The sequence below is a fragment of the Euleptes europaea genome, chromosome 5 (assembly GCF_029931775.1).
Source record: "Euleptes europaea isolate rEulEur1 chromosome 5, rEulEur1.hap1, whole genome shotgun sequence".
Lineage (NCBI taxonomy): Eukaryota > Metazoa > Chordata > Lepidosauria > Squamata > Sphaerodactylidae > Euleptes > Euleptes europaea.
Genome location: NC_079316.1, coordinates 99,069,817 through 99,091,439, shown reverse-complemented (window position 1 = coordinate 99,091,439; position 21,623 = coordinate 99,069,817). Strand labels below are relative to the sequence as shown.

Genomic DNA, 21,623 nt, shown 5'->3' with positions numbered 1-21,623 from the left:
TAAGTAAGAGTCATAAGCAACTTGCAGAGCTTTGGAATAGCAGTTAAAACTTTCTAATACCAAAACTGAGAATTAGTACATTGGGAACAACACTGATAAACAGCAACAAATTTAGCACTAGGAACTGGACCTATTTCACAAACTTTGAAGAGAAAGACTATTTTATTAATCTCTCATTATAATCCTTTTTTTAACAATGTTTTGTTAAGGTTCTGTGCAAATACTGCAGTTACGCAAGAAAGAGTTCAAGAGATTGCACTTTTAGATACTGTGGGTTGTATTCTCACAATTTAGAATGCCTTCTTAAAGGACACTTAATCCAACTATCTTGCAAATGAGATTATGACAACTCTGAGATATGGCCACAGGGCTCTATCCACAGATCTCTTGTCCCTCTTGTGGCCCACCCCTTCCCTGCCACCAATCAAATACGGAAATGGACAGCCATGCACATATGGCTGACCAGGAAACTGGCCCTTTTCCCACAGATGTCTCAAGAAATCTTCCTTCATGATGCACTTTTGATTTCCAAGCAAACATACTGGGAAACATTTGTATGCAAGGGGAAAAAAACTCTGAAGTACTCAAATGCATAACACTGGACTGTTTTTCTTCCCTGCCACACCTCCCTTTTCGTATGCTATTTTGTCTATTCTGTAGTTCTAAATTTTTTTTTATTTTTTTTTTGAGCAGCTACTCTAATTCCCGGCGACTTTCTTTTTATGAGAGAGTTTGGAATGAATGTATTCTATCATTTGTACTTACAGAGATAGCTAGAGAAATCAGCCCAGAAAGTCACGAAGAATCATTGTTAGAATTGTAGTTCCTGCAATTCTTGGGATTAGTTAAACCAGTGATTTCACTATTTGAGATCTTTGTGTGTGTGTGTGTGTGTGTGTGTGTGTGTGTGTGTGTGTGTGTGTAAATAAAAAAAACAGCTTGGAACTGTCCTATTATTCATATTCATATGCGTATACTTCTCAGCCTTGTGTTAAACTGCCTGTAAGAGTGGTGTGTTGTTGTTTTTTAAATACACATTTTCAGGACGCTTTCTGCAGCATATGCTCAAAGGCAGTTGCCATTAGTGCAAGATTTTTAAAAAAGACATCAGGGAGGCAATTCTGTAAATGAATCCTATGAAAAAATATATCTTAAAAATGGACAACCAGTTTAATGTTGAAAACAGCATGATTTCATATGTGAAGTTGCTAACAGAAGCAGAATACCACAGATACCCACCAATATTTTTTTTAAATATACTTACTCAATGTTTCTTGCATAAAAGGTGCATTACTATCAGTACTAAGCCTCCCTTCCTATAACTATTTTCCTTATAGGAAGATTTACATAAATATTTAAAGTGGCTCGCCTATACCCTAACAGAAAGTTGAACATCTGCTTCTTGTATGGAAACTGTATCAAGATCGCCATAAAACTGAAAATATACCTGGCACTACTAATCTTAATTTATAGCACATTTTCCTGGACTGGAAGATTTTAACCAAGATTTAATTTGGTCAAGTAAAAAAGTATGCTAGCTTCTGGCTGATCAGACATCTTACTTTGTAGAGACATTTGATATCAGTTTTGACATCTGACTGCACAAGAGAGGGGAGACATGAAAGCAGTCATGCTGTGGGCCTTGAAGTGTTGAAGCCAGAAGAAGTTCTAAATAATAGAGTAACAATGCTCCTTTGCTGAGGCCTGGTCTCCACTATTGCATTTACTTAGCATATACATTAAAGTAGTCACCACCACACAAAGTTCAGTCAAATTTTTAAATGGCATGGAAGTGTTTCCTAAGTGCGGGAAGGATGCTTAGGTAATCTATGTGGAACCTGGAAAGGATTAAAGGTCCCCCCCATTTTTGCCAACTGACCCCCCTCCCGATACTGCTGCATGTAACTGACTGTATCATGTAGCCTGGTCCTTAATTTATCACTGAAATCAGGCACCTTAAAAGCCTGCCTAGCTAGTATGGTATGCTTTTCCAAGGAGACTGTTGGCAGTATACAACATTCACAATACAGCTGTGCGTGTACAGGCACATATGTAATCCGGAGCCTCTCACAGCCAAGCTCGTGCCACTGTGGGGCTGCCCTTGAAGACCGTCCAGAAGCTACAGTTGGTACAGAATGCTACAGCCAGAATGCTAACTTGTGCAGGCTGTAGGGACCCCATCATTGAATTCTTGCTCTATCTACACTAGCTCCCAACTTGCTTCCAGGCCCAATTCAAGGTATTTAACTTTAAAGCCAAGCCCTATACAGCATCCCTGGACCACCTACTCCCATCTGAACCTACCTGACCACTGTGTTCGTCTCCCAAGACCCTGCTTTCAGTGTCTAAATATTTTATACATATTTGTGTTCAAATTTTTGTTGTGTTGGGGACCCTGAATTGGATGGAAAAGCAGCATAGAAAAGTTTTAAATAAATAAAAGGAACAACTATTTTTACACTAGTATGATTATTACCATGAAGATGCCCCCATGTACTTTGATTATAGATGTTTGCAAAAAAAAAAAAAATAACCTTGTTAACTAAGCATTATTTAAAGGGCTCTGTTACTCTAAGAATTTTAAGACAGCATCACTTCTTGCGATCTGGTCATATACAAAACTGAACAAGAGTCAATGAACAATGCTTTAAGAGAACAAGAAGCAAGTTTCACTAGTGGAAAAAAATCACTCCCAAACAGAGATAAATATTTAGGCAATGAACTTATTCTCTTTGATCTCTTCAGTTGGGAGTTTCAGTAGAACAAGTACTCCAAGTAACAGTGCTCAGCACTGCAGAAAACCAATCCATCCATATAAATCACTTTCCTGAGAGGTGAGACCACACTTGCTAGATTGTTGAACCAAATAGTTGACACTCACCTTGAAGATTCCTTCTATCTGGAACTTGAGGACGTAAGTGAAAGCTGGGTACCACCTTTTCCCATCATCCTTAGAAAAGTGGGGTGCTGGTTGCAATTTTAGTCTCTACCCATAGGTGGCGCCCTCCCTGTTTTGTTCAGAGACTTTCGCAGCCACATATGAGTAAAATTCTGTACAGCATCTACAGCGACAGATATAACCAGGAACAGATACAAAGAATAGTTGCCCAACAAAAAAGATAAGGACCATAAATATACATATAAGGAACAAGCAGAATGCAAAGTAAGTATGTGGCTTACCCAGGTATGCATAAGTCCCCCGTAACAAGAAGATGGGACAAAAATGATGCCCTCCTGGTCTAGATAAAAGGACTGAAGAAAAATGTTACCTAGTTTTTACAAAAAGGGGTCCAGAGGGGAATCAGGAAGTTACAGGATTCAGTTAGCTTAATGCCTGCTAGGTAAGTCGGTAGAAACTGCTAAAGAGAAAATTGATCAGCACAAAGAGGAACAAAGCCTGCTGAGGTAGCTGCTGCAAAGGGAAGCAATGCCTCATGGACCTATTGGAGTTCTTTGAGAAAGCGAACAAGCATGTAGTGAATGGTGAGCCGCACGGCATGATATACTTGGACTTCCACCAAAAGACTGTTGACAAGGTACCTCACTAAGGACTCCTGAGAGAGCTTAGTAGTTGGGGGTAAGAGGACGGGTCCTCTTATGGGTTAAAAATTGGTTAAATGACAGGAAGCAGAAAGCAGGAATTTCTGGCAATTCTCTCAGTAAAGGAACATGAGCAGTGGGGGTCCCACAAGGATCTGTATTTTGGGTCAGTGCTATTTAATCTGTTCATGAACTGGAACTGAGGGTGAGTAGTATAGTGGGCAACTTTGCAGATGACATAAAATTATTCAAGAAGGTGAGAAGCAAATCTGTGAAGGGCTGCAGGAGGATGGCTCCAAATTGAGTAAGCAGGCAACAGCGTGGAAAATAAAGTCCAACAGAGGTAAGTGTAAGGTGATGCGCACTGGAATAAAAAATCCCCTTTTTAAGTATTTGCTAATGGGGTGTGAAATTACTAAAACTGAGAGGGAAAGGGATCTTGGTCATGTTGAACAGCTCAACGAAAATATCGACTCGGTATGTAGCAACAGTAAGAAAGGCAAACTCAGTGCTGGGGATTATTAGGAAAGGAGCTGAAAATAAAAAAAATGCCTATATTATGATACCCATGTACTGTATAGATCTTTTGGAATACTGTGTGAAGTTTTGGTTGCAAACCTTAAACATTACATCACAGAGCTGGAAAAAAGTACAAAACAGGTCAACCAAGATGACTCAGGCGCACCCAATGAAGCTGACGGGCAACAGATTCAGGACAGACAAAAAGTAGTACTTTTTACTCAACAAGCGATTAAAGTACAGAATTCACTGTCAGAGGGTGCAGCGATAACCATAAGCATACACAGCTTTAAAAGGGGATTGGATAAGTTCATGGAGGATAGATCCATTAGTGACTACTGGTCAAAGTGACTAAAGGGAACCTCTAAATTCAGAGGCAGAATAGCAGTGCTGGGAGGTAACTTCAGTTAAAAGCCTCTATACCCTGTTGCTGGCCCGCTGTAGTAACTGGTTGGCCACTGTGTGAGACAGGATGCTGGACTAAATGAACCACTGGTCTGCTCTAACAAGACTCTTCTTCTGTCCATCACCATAAGTATCTAATGTCCCATTTTCATCAGGATCTAAGTGTATAATTTTGAGTACTGGAATGCTAAAAAGCACCTTTGGGAAGGAAGGACTGCAAACTACAGTATTAAAAAACAAGCTAGAACATCCTATAGCTAAAGGCCACTATACTAAGGCTGTAGCGCCTGACAAAAGTAGGCACCAAAGAATATTTTGCTGCTCTGAGGATGTTTGCTATTCAGATGTTAAAGGCACAGATATGTATGCACTTCATAAAGAGTGTGTTGTGATATCTTCTGGTGGTTGAAGACCTCGAGACCTGTACCCAATGTAAACGCATTGCCTTAACCACTTTCTCAGAGATGCTTCTGACACTTTCTTTTGCAAAAGGGCTGAAGGTGATGACTACTGGAAGATGTACAATTCAGTTCTTTTCAGAAGTTAAAAGGAAAGCTGGTGGTGCTAAGACTCCATTCTATCATTACCTCCAGATAATAAATGTTTCTTACAAATAATGTAGTCCCAGACACATATTTTCCATCCTTTAAATAAATTTGAATGTATGATGGCTAACCCAAGAAAAATAGATATACGAATAGCATCTATCTATGCTACATTAACTGACCTAGAGAAAAGGATGTTAGTTTATGAAGACAGATATCTTCTGAGAAAAATCTCAAAAGGAGAAGTGGCTTTTGCTTCTCACAGAAATTAAATAAATGTCTACCAACAAAGACATATGGGAGAATGCACTGAAAATATTGTATAGGTGGTTTCGGACACCTGATGGAATAATCTTATAATAATACACTTGACAGAGTACTAAACTCTAAGTATGATAATTTGATGGGATATACATCTCTATGATTGTTTTCTCAGCTTTGCATATATTACATATTCAATATTAATTTAAAAACTCCAATTTCCAAAAGGATTTTGTTTTCCTAATAAGTGTGTAAAGCCCTGCAAAAATACAACATGTACCGGCTCTTCTCCTTTGGATGAATGGGCTTTGGATAAAACCAAGGCAATCAAATCTCATGACTTCTACGAAAAATTGAGTTCACTTCCAAGATGAATGAAGGAGCTGGACAAAGGAACACCTTACCCTTGTGGAATACACAAAGGCCTGCACAGATGGGAAGCGTGCTGACCCCCGACTCTCTCCTTGCTGAAGTAAACACCACTACGAACAAAATCTTAAGATCACTGTATTTCAGAGAAACTTCCCACAGAGGTTCAAATAGAAACTTAGGGCCAAACTAGACATGACAGCATCTTCATGGCTGTCACAAGGACACTGTCACCATTTTAAAATGCTCCAAGTGCTCGATCCTGATTGGACTACATCATGGTGGACTAAGCTGCTCATTTCGTCCCTCCACACACTATCAAATGCCGAAATGGGCACCCCCCCTCTTCAGTAGCTATTTCAGCACCTGATAATGCATGGGGCTGGGGGGGGGACAGTATTGCCACACTATGGACTGGATCAGACTTGGGCCCTTGTGGCATTTTGAAATGACAGCAGTGTCCTCATGGCAGCCATGAAGACACCATCATATCTAGTTTGGACTTTAGTGAGAGTCTGCAGGACTGTGTCAAGTTTCCAAGAACGAAACTGGTGCATTGCCAGAGGACAACACAGAACAGCCCCTCTGCTTCTCTCCAGACATCTTCATGTTAAGAAGTCAATCTACCTGTAGAAAGATAGAAACAAGACCCGCCATATGTCTCCACAAAATGTCTGGACAGATCCTGCAAGTATCAATTTTGTAAAAAATAAGCAGCTGTGGAAGAGTAGCCATTTGGCCCCTGTGTTGGTCACTCCATAGGTGAAACAGAATAGGTGTAGTCTACCAGGTTATTAGTTTTCAGTAGGATATAGAATTAGGAATAGGACTGTTCTGCAAGAACAAAAAATGCAAAATACAGCTCAGAACAGACAATTTTACTGTAGCCTCTTTATCTTAACTGTATGAGTGATTTTTTTATTTAAAAACATTGCAAACAATTTTAAGCTGAAATTTTCCTTGAGACATTTATTAAGTATCTTAAAAGGCTTTTTAGAACAGCGCTACAACAGTAAAACTCCAGATGCTTGGTTTTGCAGTTCTCAAAACTGAATTGTGTCTGCAGAGATAAGATGCCTCATCTTCACATCAAAAATGTTATAAAATAAACATAGAGTTGAGAAAATGACCTTAACGCCATTGTTCCTTTGCAAATCTATGTATCAGCCCCTTAGCTCTTAAGTGCTAAGTTTCAAGAAGTTCAATGAACAGAAGATTGTTTGGAGTGGAATAGATCTGCACAAGGAGCTAAGTGTGAGGAGGGAGAAAACCATGATTTAAATCTAGTCTTACTGACTAGTGATTTAAATCGATTTGATTTAAATCCAATCCACCTGCCAAAAAAAGTCACAAAATAACCCAACCCTTCAGCAATAGTGGAGCAGATCATCCAACCACCACCAGAGGCTCTCTAAAAAAGTGTGTGTGCATGTAGTAGCTGTAACCTCAAAAAGCAGAGATAACCACTAAAAGCGAAATTCAGGAAGCAATTAGAAGTTGTGCAACTGTTCACTGCAGAATTCAAGAAGAACCTAAGCTTTAATATTAAATTCAGTGGTGTGCATACTAAAAATATTTTAGATGACAAACATTGGCTGCATTTTGTTAAAATCCTTAAGCTGTTAGGAATGAATGGATAAGGAATTAATAACTATAACTTGTGAACATTCTCTTCATTTGTTTTCAGTTTGAACTAGACGTGTTGTTTGCTCTGTATACAGGTTTTGTGTATTTCTGCATTTTAATATAAATTAAGAAACAATTCTGTGAATTCAAATTTTTCATAATTTATTCCACAGTTTTTACTATTTTGTGTAATTTAGTATTGTTTTGCTTATTGTAAGGAAGGCCAACATGCTACTCAAAGCACTAAACACTGTTAACATCTCTCTCCGGCTATGAAATTTCAGCTGCTATCACCCATATATTTAAAAAAACATCTAGCACATATGACTGTAGATTTGCTTGCTTTTACAAACAAGGTAGGTAAGCAGCCTGGTCGTGGATTTCTATATCTAATACCTCACTTTCTACTCTTGTAGAATATCAGTGTCCTTACAGTGCAGCAAATATTTTTCAATTAAGTGAAAAATCCAAACGAGATTTCAAAAGAAAAAAGACACAGCAAAAAAACAAGAACTGATTTCACCCACCAAAGCATCAAACAAGGAAAATAAATCTGAATGCCACATTATATATGGCATATTGGGCAAAGTTTTCCTGAAACAAATATCACCTTGTGCAGAAAGCATGATAATTCATGATAATGTGTAATTCTGCAGGGGCTATTCAGAACTAGTGCCTTCCTTCTGAATTTATACAGAAATAAAAATACAGTAAAGTTGTATGAGAACAATCCAAGGCTCTTATTTCTTTGAAAGGCTATGATGCCACTACGCAGCATAAAAAATCCCAAAAAACCAGCCTTTGTAGGAAGTAGATATCATTAGGGATGTTTATCCATTTTGGACAGAGGTACTCTGAAAAGTTCTTGATCATTCTCACATCAGGTCCCAGTGACAGTATGACAAAAAGTTTGTTGAATGTAGAAATTATTCACGCTGCCCAGCATTTGAGCACAGAAAATCCCCATATTATTTGTGTTTAAAAAGCTAAGAAAAATCGTATTCCTATTATGTACTGACACAAGCTCTTAAAATACACTCCAAAGCCTTCAATTCAAGGAAAATTTATCTGTGTATTGCCTTGTTTGTGTGTGTGTGTGTGTGTGTGTGTGTGTGTGTGTGTAAAGTGCCATCAAGTCGCAGCCAACCCCTTTTGGGGTTTTCATGGCAAGAGACTAGCAGAGATGGTTTTGCCAGTGCCTTCCTCTGCACAGCAACCCAGGTATTCCTTGGTGGTCTCCCATCCAAATACTACCAGGGCTGACCCTGCTTAGCTTCTGAGATCTGTCAAGATCAAGCTAGCCTGGGCCATCCAGGTCAGGGCATTGCCTTGTTTACACACATGCAAATATACAAATATACCACACCCATCAGAACTACTACAATGTGCATCTCAGCAACTTTAAAATGCAAAACTTGCAGCATGGAGATCAATAAGTCAGTGTTCTCTCACACAAGTAGGTGGTGGTCTTTTAAGATTACAACCTTTTGGAGATTGTAGCCTTAACGAGACATAACAGGAAATCTATTCACAGATCTCCTTCTGTTGTTGTTTTTTTGAACTGCATATAGCAGTGATAGGCAACCAGATTCAGGGCAGAACCACAATGTAGGGGGGAGAAGGCATTTAATTCTCCCTCACCCAGATTATTTTTGCAACCTTAATCTCCAATTCTCCCCAAATTGCTATTCGCTCCATAGGAAAACCCATTTAGCACGAGTATCAGCCCTGGTGATAGTGTGAAATATGACTGCAAAAAAACAAACTGAAGTAGAAATTGCTTATGTAGGGATAAGCAATTTGGGTCAGGAATGCAAGGGTTTAATAATAATTTGAAGCTTTAAAAACAGCAAGCCTGTTTACAGATCTCTAATAATCATTTTAATTTAAGCCCTCTGACTCGACTCCTAGATATGTTCACAAGGAGGCAGTGTGAAAGAGTAAAATATTTTGAACACTTAGCCACCAGAACCATCTCTCCAGAAGAAACCAATGTTGTTTTAAACTTGGTCATAGTACTACACTACTCTAAAAGCAAGAGTACACTGCACTACTCTTAAAGCAAGCCTTTTATTTCAGGGGGAAAGATCAGCTTCTGCAAAGCTCTCCATGTAGTGAACTGAAAAAGGGTGGCTCCCCAAAGAAGACAAAAAGCTAAAGGAGTCTCCAGCTTCCTAAATGCAGTGGAAGGAACAACCCATCCATCAAGAATGCTCTCAGAAATAAGTGTATGTTGCTTTGTGTTATTGGTATGTCGTCAGTGGATGTTCCTATTACAGCAAGTCAGTAGTTTTTTAAATCTTCTACTGTTATAAAGCACTTATCTTACTACTGTGTCACTCACAGAACTCCTGTACATTGGAGAAAATTTACAGCTTGGACTTTACACAGGACACGCCTGTTGGGCCTCATCAAGCAAGATTGCGTTTGTACCTGCATGCTGCAAAGAAAGATCGTGGTGGAAAACAAAGGAAAGGCTTCCCCACCCAAGCAATGCATACCTGCTCTGAAATGTTGTAGTATTCGAACAGGCTGCCATTTTGTGACTGGCCCCACCCAACAGGCCACTAGTGAGCCCCCAAGGCTCTTAAAAATTAAATTGCTCCCAGAACAAAGCTTGCCCTCCCCTGCTCTAAGCCAAAGTTTCTTAAACTGTGGGTCATGACCCCATATGGCAGTGATGACGAACCTTTTAGAGACCGAGTGCCCAAACTGCAACCCAAAACCCACTTATTTATCGCAAAGTGCCAACACAGCTAGAAGTCCACATGGGGCTAGGGGTTGCCAGGTCCCTCTTTGCAACCTGCAGGAGGATTTGGGGGCGAAGCCTGAGGATGGTGGGGTTTGGGGAGGGACTTCAATGCCATAGTCCAATTGCCAATGCGGCCATTTTCTACAGGTGAACTGAAATAGCAGATCTCCTGCTACTACCTGGAGGTTCAGTATAGGAATAGCTGTAAATAATGCCAACAAATTTGTGGCTATATATTTTCAGTATGTGAAAATATATAGCCACAAATTTGTTGGCATTATTTACAGCTATTCCTATACTGAATTTCTCATCTTAGGATAAGTGTATAGAGGTGTCTGATTTGTTTTCCACTACCTGGAGGTTGGCAACCCTGCATGGGCGGCCGAGCAGGGGAAGGAAAGCAGCTGGAGCATAGCCCCCACCCCTTCAGTTTGGTTCTTTTTCCAACTGTTATCTTCATACGAATTTTAAAAGACTGTTATGGGGGGCTGATGGTGGGGACAGCCCTTTGCACGCGCTCAGAGGCACCTTCGGTTGCATGAACGAGCAGAGTGGAAACCCGAGCTAAGAGAAGGGCTTGGCTCCAGCACAAATGCCAGGCGGGCCCCCGTTCGGCCCTCACCGCCAACCCCCTGCGCTGCAGTCACCAACCAGCCCGCCGCAGACGGCCGCCCAGGCGTCCCACTCCTGGTCCAGCCCTGTCCCGGCTCCACCTCTTCCAGTCCTCGGCAGTCCTCGTCGTTGTCTTCACTTCCGGAGCGCGCAGCCGCCGACTGAGGAGAAGGCACTGGGAAGGAGCCCGGCGCTTCCCGGAGGAGCTGGGAAGGCACCGCTGGTTCCCAGCCTCCTCAGCCGAGGGAACAAACTCAGGCAAACTCTGTACTGGGGCGACGGCTCGCATGCCCATAGAGAGGGCTCTGAGTGCCACCTCTGGCACACATGCTATAGGTTTACCACCACTGCCATATGGGGTCACATTACTGAATGTGGGGGTCATGAAAAATTTGAATTATTATCAGTAAATGTTTGATTTGTATATCTGTTTTATATACATATATACCCAGGGTCGCATAAAAATTTCTCTGGCGAAAAGGGGTCACAAGTGGCAAAAGTTTAAGAAGCCCTGCTCTAGGCAACCAACGGCACACCTCACTTGGACCCATCCTCCAAGGCAAGATGTAGAAGCCAGCTAAAGCCTAACTTATTTTGAAAGCACCCTCCCCCCGAAAGATATTAGCTCAACCAAATAACCAATCGTAGGAAACGGGAATCAAAAGTAGAAAGTTAAGACTGAGGTAGCACATCAAAACTAGCTCTACCAAATGTTTGTTTGATAAAAGCAACACAGTCTCGAAGTGCATGATATAACCCAACTGGAGTCATCAACCAATATAAAACTTTGCTGATTAAGCAGTTAGAGAACATAAGATTCAATTCCATTTTTTGTATTTACAAATACAGGTGTATGGGATATGCAACATGTTATACTACGATAAAATTTACCACTTGCTAAAAGGCTATTTTTTAAAATTCCATATTACAGCAATATATCAGAGTCAAAGTAAACTCAAGTAAACAAGTGTGACCTAATTAACAGTTGCCTTTACCAGTTAGTAAATGAATACTTAAGTGGACTAGCCTACCAATTAAAGCTTGCAGCCTAATTCCAACTACATCTTGTCTGCAATTCTACAGTGAATTATCTTCAGGCTACTTTTCCATTGGTAATTAGTCTTGTAGCTACATCAAAGCCTCAAGACTAATTTTTTGTATTAGTTCATGATTTGAAGGAAACACCAGAATCAGCTGAAATTTTTTTTTTAAGACCCTCGGACATTACTGAATAGAAATTTGTCTCCAAAAGACTCAAGGTTAAGAAGTGATTCACGCATAAAACAAACCATGGCTGCCATTTTGAGAATGCCGCAGGAACCCTCAAGCTTTCTGAGCTTCATTTGCTGTTTTATGTGAAGACGCCTAAGCATAATTTAAAATACTGTAATAGATTACTTTGAAAGAGTCTATGGGCACGATTGCCTAGCACTCACAAATGACCACAGCACAGCTCAATGGAGCACACCTCACCACCACTACAGGAAATGTCATGAAACAGTGTGCACTTCACCCATGTTACCCATATAGGCCTTCTTCTCCATGCCCCATAGATGACTTACGCTCCCTAAAGTCCCAGTACATTGCCTGCATGTGAACCCATGGAAACACAAGGGAGGGGCTGTGGCTCAGTGGCAGAACATCTGCTTGGCATGCAGAGGGTCCCAGGTTCAATCCCCGGCATCTCCAGTTAAAGGAACTATTCAAGTAGGTGATGTGAAAGACCCTTGCCTGAGACCCTGGAGATCCGCTGCCGGTCTGAGTAGACAATACTGACTTTGATGGACCAAGAGTCTGATTCAGTATAAGGCAGCTTCATGTGTTCATGTGACAGCTTAAGCCCCACTGAGAAATTCAATTTGCAGGTATTGCACACACTGTGCAAGTGTATGGTATCATTTTAGAAGACATTCATGTACACGTTTGTACGACAAAAGTAAAAGAATAGCTTTTGTGATAAATAACTGTCCATCAGTTTCTAATAACTAAGCTCAAATATCTGCAAGACAAACAATAAGAACATAATCCAACTAATGAACATTTCCAGCACTAACAGGCCAATATTATGAATGTTTATTAGGAAGCAAGTCTCCCCGCATCCCATGCTCAATAGGTAGGGTTGTCAGGTACCTCTTCGCCACCAGCGGGAGGTTTTTGGGGTGCAGCACATAGCTCAAAGCTTAATGGAAAAAAAATGCCAGTAAATTTTAATGAAGCCCCTTTCAGCTGTCAGTGATTATCCATTTTTACAAAAGTGCAGTGCCCAATAAATAATGCATTACCTTTCATATTCTAATTTCCTTTTGTATTTGCTACTCTTTCTCTGTCACATCCAAATTTAGATTGCAAGCCTTCAGGCAGAAGCCTGCCTTTTTTTTTTTTAACTTCCTGGAACCTTTAGCTTTTTTCAGAAATCATGAATAAGAGATATACGTACTATACTGTTCATTTCTGAAGAGTCGTAGCTTCCACATGGATGGACACTTCCAATGGGCTCCAGTCCTTCTTCATCCCACATATAGGTTCCATCAGAGCTATCAGATGGAGAAAGCTCAAAAGAAGAGCCAGCTCTGTAGTCCGCGTCAGAAGAAATCACATTGTTCCCAGAAGGATGTTTCGCATTCTCACTCTTGTCATCGACAGCTTAAGCACAAAAAAGTTAAAACTGTACTTGAACTGTATATGCATACAGCATTAAAGGTAAAGGTAGTCCCCTGTGGAAGCATCAGGCCATTACTGACCCATGGGGTGACGTCACATGGCAATGTTTACTAGGCAAACTATGGTTAAGGGGTGGTTTGCCATTGCTTTCCCCAGTCGTCTACCTTTACCCCCAGCAAGGTGGGTACTCATTTTACTGACCTCTGAAGGATGGAAGGCTGAGTCAACCTTGAGCTACCTGAAACTGACTTCCACTGGGATCAAACTCAGGTCATGAGCAGAGCTTTGACTGCAGTACTGCAGCTTACTACTCTGCAAACAGGCCCTTTTCAAATGCTATTTCTAAAAGCAAAATCATAATACAAATGATGGAATAACTGCATCAAGCAGGTGAATTGCGAGGTTACCTGCGATCTAATGACAAGCCTTTAGGAACAGAAAGAACAAAGTATTTTGTAGCCAAACTGCATGGTTCTCATCTGTTAACACTGATGTCAACTGAGTCAAGTAAACTGGAACACTAGATTTACCATGAAGGTTCCTTGTAGTTGAAGAGGCGGCCACTCTATAATCAGGCACTCTCCTACCTACAATCCCTAGAGGCAGGAAATCAGTTCTTCCTTCTCCAGTGGGGAGGGAACGCCCACCATCCTCATTTCAGATACTTCCTTTACTAATGTAGCTCAGCAGAGTGTGCCTTATCCAAAATGAATTGTAACGCTGTGGGAGATGGTACTCTCAAATAGAGTACACTGCATATGTGAAATAACAGAAGGTAGAAAAGAGTCCCCAACTGCAAAGACAATTATAAGTTGGAACAACACATGAGAAACCTGAACTGGTGTTGATCCCCCCCGTAACAGAGGTCCACATTCTTTGAGGAATCAAGCCACTTGCTGAAGAACCCATCGCCCAAATGCTGCATCAGCCAAGGCAACAGAATCTATTTTATAATGCCTGATGAACATGGAAGCCAATACCTACATAGCAGATTTACAGATATTAGAGACTGGAGCACTGGAGTTGAAAGGTGCAGAGGTGGCTGCGCTTCTGACTGAACGAGCTGTGACTCCCACTGGCACCTGAAGACCTTGAGAGGAGTACACCCAGCTCAGGGTTAGACTTTTTCCACCTCACTAATGGATGGTACGCCACCAACAGGCTGAAGATCTGGAAACTCTTAAGCAGTTTGCGCAGCCAAAGGACTGACACTCTGACCATGAAGGATGTGGCCACAGAAGCTTTAATTGGCAAAGCTAAGACTTAATGGGACTGGTATCACACTGCATAGCTCTTGTGGTCATTAGTGTCCTTAAGGTATCTTTCTCTCTCCTTGGGGAGGTGTACAGGCCACGCTAGCTACAGGGATGTCCACCACTTGAAGTTTTAGTAGTCTAAGAACCTTAGGAGGAAAGCTTTTCAGAATGCCCAGCATGAAATCTCTACAACAGCCCATTCTTCCTTCATCTCTCTGGTAAAGAACCTGGAAAATGTAAAAACATAGCATAGCTCCCTGGAGTCTGACAGAACTTCCAGGTCCCCTTCATATGATTCTTCCTCATTTGCAACTTGTGGCTGCTCTGCTTTGGGAAGGAGTGAGAGGAATTCATCTGAGGGGAAGAAAGTCATTTGGTGTGCTGAACAGAGTGAGGGGCTCTTTGTCATCAGACAATTCCCTTTCCTCCCTGGCCTAGTCATGGTCAGGGTCTGCTGAATAAGTCACAGAATATTCCTCATGGGACCGGAAAGAGGAAAAGGATGAGGGTGCTTGTGGCAAGGCTGTTGTGCCTGTCATGGCTGTCTTGGTAGGCCAGGCTTTCTACAATATGGTGACAGCCTCCCTTTGTCCCTCAGAGGACACAAGTGTCTGATCGAGCAGGCAAAGAAACCACCAAAGCCACTGCAGTAGCTGAACAGAGGGCTTGGAGAAATGGAAAGTAAACGTCAGGAGAAAAAAGCAACCTCTTTCTCTCTTTTTTTTTTTAAGAGCACAGAAGAGTAGACAGATCCAGTAAATAAAGGCACACAAAGGAAGAAACAGTTTAAAAGCTCAATGAAGAACTGTGGAACTCTTTCTTTGCTCTCAGGTGGAGGCAGGAAATAACTAAGGAAGGTGGACACTCCCCAGTAGAGACAGAAGGAACAACGTATTCTCTGCCTTCAGGGTTTGTGGACAGGACACTACCCAATTGTCAAAGTGTCCTCCTCTCTTCAAGTTAAAATAGGCTTCGATTCCCCTGTCAAATTAAATGGGACTTTAACACGCTTAGATTTGGCAAGATCATTTTCATTATTCCACTTAAGTTTGTACATACATATTTTCTATCGTGTGATAGTTTAGAGAATCTGAACACCAAGATGTCAGGCTCAAGAACAGCAATGGGAGAAAACGAAACCACAAAACAGGCAATTGCTTTGACAATTATTTGGATTGGTGATGCATGCACATTGCATTACCTGAGGTCCTCTGTAGCAATTAAAGTTTTTTGTAGATCTGAGTTCCTTGGTAACCATCGCCTGTCAAATTTGTTACTACTACTTTAACATAACTGCAGACAGTAAGACACTATAGCACAAAAAGTAAAGGGAATATTTGCTTGGGACCTCAAGCTGGTTTGTCATCTTAATATGTACTCAGCATTTTTTAAAAAAATATCAAAACACCTATGCTTTGGGAAGAACCAAAAAGTATTCCTGTTTATTTAGAGGGCTTTATGCTGCATCGGCAAAGTCCTGCACGAGGCAATTACAATCTTTATTCCTTATTATTCATAATCTAAGATCCATTATTGCCATATTTACCTGAAAATGAAAATCCTGAACATAAGGTAATTCCCCTCAAAAAAAGTTACACAAAGGGTTTTTTAAATAACTGTACATAAATATAATTTGTACAAAAACATAAGATTGTTTTTCTTGACAGCACATATGGGGGAAAAAACTAGCTTTCCTTTCAGGTATATATGGGTAGGAGACAGATGACTATAGGGGGGAAAATTGTTTGTAGCTTTCATTGACCTAAAAAGTGCTTTTGACTCTATTTCTAGAGAGAAATTACGGGACAAATTGTCAAAATTAGGAATTGACCCTGGGCTGCTAATACTTCTAAAGAAATTACACTCAAAACAACACTTGCCAAGTTAAATTCTCACCCAATGGTGGTCTAACAAAATTTTAATTCAAAGAGGCGTTAAACAGGGGTGTGTTTTAGTTCCCTGCTTTTTAATATTTTTCTTTCTGATCTAGCGCAATCACTAGATTCAGTCAATGGCCATCCACCTAAATTGGGGTCCCAGTCTTTACCGCTACTCCTCTATGCGGACGATACCGTCATTCTTTCTTTTACTAAAGTAGGCCTACAACGATATTTAGATGCTTTTAACAATTATTGCCAATTGAACCTACTTTCTATTAATCCCTCCAAATCAAAGGTAGTGGTGTTTTCTAAAAAGTGGTCTTTATATAAATGGCATATTGGGAAGGATTCAATCGAACAAGTTAAAAGCTATAAGTATTTGGGGATTACTTATAACTATAACCTCTATTGGACTGTACATCGACATAACAATCAAAGCTACAAGGATTTCCTTAAACCAACTTAAGCATTTTTTTTTACGCGAAAGGGAATCAATGTGTCCCCGCAGTGATCAAAATCCTGAACATAAAAATACTCCCCTAATTTCTGTTTGGTGTTCCTTTATAGATTGGAGCCCTTAATCAAGGAATGGAGAACATCCAAGCCATATTTCTTAGACAAATACTGGGGATACCTAAATGTGTTTCATATTTTACAATTTGCCTCGAAATCGGAGAAAACCTGATTACCATTAAAGCTTGGATTCAAACAATAAGATATTGGCACAAATTATATTTTCAAACCGAGCCAGGTTCCCTTTTAAATCTTTTGAAAAGGGAACTTCACTACTCTTCATGGGACATATTAATTAGATCTAAACTTTATCAAATTGGAATTGATTTAGATAACCTTACTCTAGACAATGAATCTTATATTTTTAAAAGAATTAAACAACGTCTCCTGGATGTAGAACTGCAGAATCTTAAACCAGCTCTACCCTCCATCTGTTCTCCTGTGGCTTTAGGCCTTAATAATTACTTGGGTAAAATGGCTAGGTATTTGGATAATCTAGAGGTACCTTCTCAATGCCGCATTTTTTTATTAGCTAGGGTTAACGCATTCCCATCTAGGATGCTCTCAGGCCAATATCTTCAGATCCCCAGGCATGAACGCTTATGCCTATGTGGCTTAAATTTGCTTGATACAATTGATCACATCCTCTTAGATTGCCCTCCTTATGTGACTCTGCAGGATAAATTTATTTACTTTGCTCCAGCCCATGAGATACAGGAGCAATGAAGTGAAACGTAAATTTTTATTGAGTGATCAGGATCCTAAAATTACGGCTACTGTGGCTGAATTTCTTACAGGAGTTCTTAAAGAACAAGAAAAGCTTTATTAATCTGAATTGTGAATTATATGTATTGTCCTTTGGAGGTATATTGTTGTTTTATTTTTGTTCTTTGGCATGCCAATAAAGGTTAATGATGATGATGACTAGAAGCGCATTAAAGAAACTTGATGTCTAATCTAAAAAGAAAAAAAATATCATATTTACCAGGCACACGAATATCCAGCCAGTCATCAGAATTACAATTAGAGCTTTCGTTTTCCTTAAGAGACAGAAGTTGATCTAATGGTATTTCATTTCCACACTCCAACTCTTGAACAGACACTTCTTCTTCTTGAATTCTTAGTGTTCTTTTTCGATATTCTAGATCTACAAAATCATCACTAAAGTCTTCACTCAGATCATTTTTCTCAGAAGATGACAAAGAAGATATAGATATTTCATCTACATCACCATCTGTGCAAATAACTTTACCACCATCTTCTACCAAATTACACACAGGTTCACTAACTTCTGGTCTTTCACTGTTTTGTGTGCCTTTTCCAGCAGTGCCTCCATGAATATTTTTTGAAACCGAAGAGTCCTCCTCTAAGTATTTTTCAGTATCGTTATTTGTGCTGCCATCCACTGGAATCCTTCTCCCCAAATGTTGGTTGCTAGGCTTTAATAAAGAAGGACGGCCTGTTCTAAATCTTAAGGATGGTGCATCCCCAGAGCCGTTTGACAGCGGTGGTTTCTTCAATCCAGAGGACCCTAAGGTAGTATAAGACCTAGGAAACCGACACCTTAGGGGTTCATTACCATTGGGTATCTCCAGCTGTCGAGCATTTCTTGATAACAGATTTGACCTCTGAGATGTTCTAATAGCTAGGTGTTGATTTTGATAAGGCCTTGTAAGATCCACAGCTCTATTAAAAGAATGGGACCTGGTTAAGGTTGCCGGGGGCAAGAGGCTGTTTTGAATGGAATGAGAAAAGCTTTGTGACCTAACCATTTTTTCACAGGAAGGTTTAACATTGTCTATTGACTTTGATAGACTCTCTCCTGAGCTGCTTCTCAGTGTAGTGGAATTACTTCTATTCCTCTGAAAGCCTATGGTTGACTGGGTCCCACAAATTCCATTCAAGTGTGACTTCGGAGCATTTAGTCCAGAATATGAAGTCCTGCCTAACAATGAACTTTTGGTGAATTTAGCCGAACAAGGCAGCCCAGACAAAGACTTTTGGCTTAATTCTTCTGCAGAAGACACAAACATGTTGCTTTGTTTTCCAGTTTGTGAAGATGCGCTGTGTGAACCTATCCTGAGCACTTCTTTACCAATTGCTCCTTGAGACTGAGGGCACTTTTCCGAATTAGTCAGTCTTTCATTGGAATTGTGATTGGAGCTAGATTCATTGCTGATCGGGTCACCCAGCTGGTACTTATTTGATTTTCTCCAGTTAAAGGAAAAGGAAGACATACGAAGAGTGCCATTGTGCTTGCTGAAATTTTTCTCAAAGCTCTGAGTATTCCCTGATAAATTAAGAGCTGTCCCATTTGGAACAGTCTGTAGGATACTTCCCACAGGTTTTGTTCCATACTTTGGTAACCTGGAAACCAAGGATGTCCTGATAGGATTTTTTTCTTCCATGAGCTATAGTCCTTCCATGAGAGCTAGCCCTTGAATGCTGCTGTATTCTAGAGAGAGGGAGATAAAAATAATATGAATGACTGTACAAGTATTTTAAAATTAGTACACTTTAAGGATATCTGTACAATATAGCTAGCTGTCTGTTGAAATAGCAACCTCAGCAACTGAAATACATTTGTGCTTATCACACTGGCAATCCTTTCAAGAAGAGACCAAGTAAGACTGCCAAATATAACCATTTTGAAATAGCATGACTAAGGAAAAAGACATGGAGTTAGATCAGGATTTTAATAAATTAGCTCATGGGCACTTGTGGCAATTCTTAATGTTTCACACTCGTGGGAATACTTATCACTTGCTTTAGCACATACTCAGAAACAGGATTCATAGGAAAGAACCACACAGTGTCCTCTGCTGGATCCAGCTCATACAACTGTATTTGGACTCTTTGGGGTACAATAAGCAACCATGTCAACAGTTATATATAACAAGCCACATGTCATGTTAAAACTGGCTTCAAAACTTGCTAAGTTCTATTCCTTGGCTAAAGTTCTCATTGATCACAAAAAAACTGTTCTCTAGAAGACATGCAGCATTTCCTAGAGCTCCACAGCAACAACTACAATGTATCCATTTGATACTTTGGCGCTATTAACAACTACTGGCATAAAAAACAGCAACACTTCCTCTAAGTGAAAGCCAACACTCTAAGCAGGATCAGCTGTTCCCTTTTGAAGGAGAAAGCTATTCCTGCATACATAAAGTAAGGAAAATCTGAAGAGTGAACTGACAACCTTTTGGAATGACTTGACAGTATTCTTGCAAACGTAGACTTTCATATTCTAAAGAGACCAAACGTTTCTGACCATATGGACTGATGCACTGCCAATTCACACATTATACCATATCTATATGCCAACATGGAATTCATTTTTACCTCTGCAAAAGGGAAGCATGAATGAGGCTCACGAATAATGTCTGGAGAGGTTTTAGCATTTTCCCAGAGAAAGTTTAAGAGACTGCATATGAGAAGAGCACATACATTAAACTTAGTTCACAGGTTTCTGTATGTAAACACACTCATGTGTGCTTGTAGCTTTGGGAACATTATAGAAAATGCTCTGGGTATCTACTGTGCCCCAGTCGAGCACAGCATCATATCGCATGGAGAAGCTCCACAGCTGGGTGTGCCTTAGTTAGGATAGGGGCAAAATTTAGAATGCTAAAGCTACCAAAAATCATAGTTATCAGATGCAACTAACAAACAAATCCTTCCTATAGCAAGTTGTTACTTTTGATTCCACTAAAAATAGCAAGCAATTTTATAGCTGGAAATGGGTCATTCAAAATCCAACAAATCCTTATCTGCTCACAAGCTTCTATGGGAAGTAATTGGTTATAAAGGAAAAAAAAATTCTACAGAAAGCCAGGACTAAGGTACCTTGCTCCATTGCTGTTAATGTGTTTTGAAAGGAAGATCTACATCATAAATATTAAAGACTGCTATGGTTTATAAGAGCTTACAGTGACATTTTAAACAACTGAACAGTCAAATCAATCTCTAGTCAACTTAGTACATCGTACTGTGGTTTCAAGCTAGTCATGACCTACATTGCTTAATGTGAAATGTAGGTCATGTGAAACAAAGTTATAGTTTAATACAGCCTTGACAATAACTACTCAGTGTTCTTGTCCCACTCAGAGGGCAGCAATACCTTTCTCCATCCCTGTACTTCAAGCAGCTCCTTTCCCTTGTGAAATAATGCCAGACATATCTCAAGCAAAGTTACAGGAAGAAAGCTACAAGACCATCTCCATACCAGAATTCCACTATGGAGATTTTAAACAAGACTGTTTTGCTTCCAGCTACAGCCGGGTACCCTTTTAGAAGAGAGAATGAGAACCACCCAGTCATTGTGGCATAGCTCTGTCTCAACACAGAGCAACATATGGGAAGGGGGATCACTATAGCTCTTTCCCAACAGCAGGGACTTGTCCAGCAGCAGTTTTAAATGCTATTATGGAAGTCCAGAAAACAAATTTAATTTACTTTCTATATTTATACACCACATTTCTCCCCAGTGGCTTTCATCGTTCTCCGCTCCTCCATTTTGCCCTCTCAAGAACACTGTGAGGAAGGTTAGGCTGACAGTGTGCAACTGGCCAAAGGTCATCCAGCAAGCTTCCATAACACAGTGAGGATTTGAAGCTGGGTCTCCCAGGTGTTAGTCCAATACACTAACCACAACAACCACACTGGCTCTTGGGGAAGGGAT

General features: G+C 40.3%; 1 protein-coding gene across 1 annotated transcript in view; it reads right to left on the bottom strand.

Moving 5' to 3' along the window:
* CCSER2 (coiled-coil serine rich protein 2) overlaps nt 1–19,372 on the bottom strand; it is a 53,013-nt gene extending 33,641 nt beyond the window's left edge. The window contains exons 1-2 of the mRNA XM_056849361.1: nt 17,925–19,372; nt 13,067–13,272 (exon numbers count right to left, since the gene is read on the bottom strand). Coding sequence (XP_056705339.1) covers nt 13,067–13,272; nt 17,925–19,347 — 1,629 coding nt within the window. The 5' untranslated portion in view covers nt 19,348–19,372. The remainder of the gene's footprint in view (nt 1–13,066; nt 13,273–17,924) is intronic.
* Nucleotides 19,373–21,623: the final 2,251 nt, after the last annotated feature.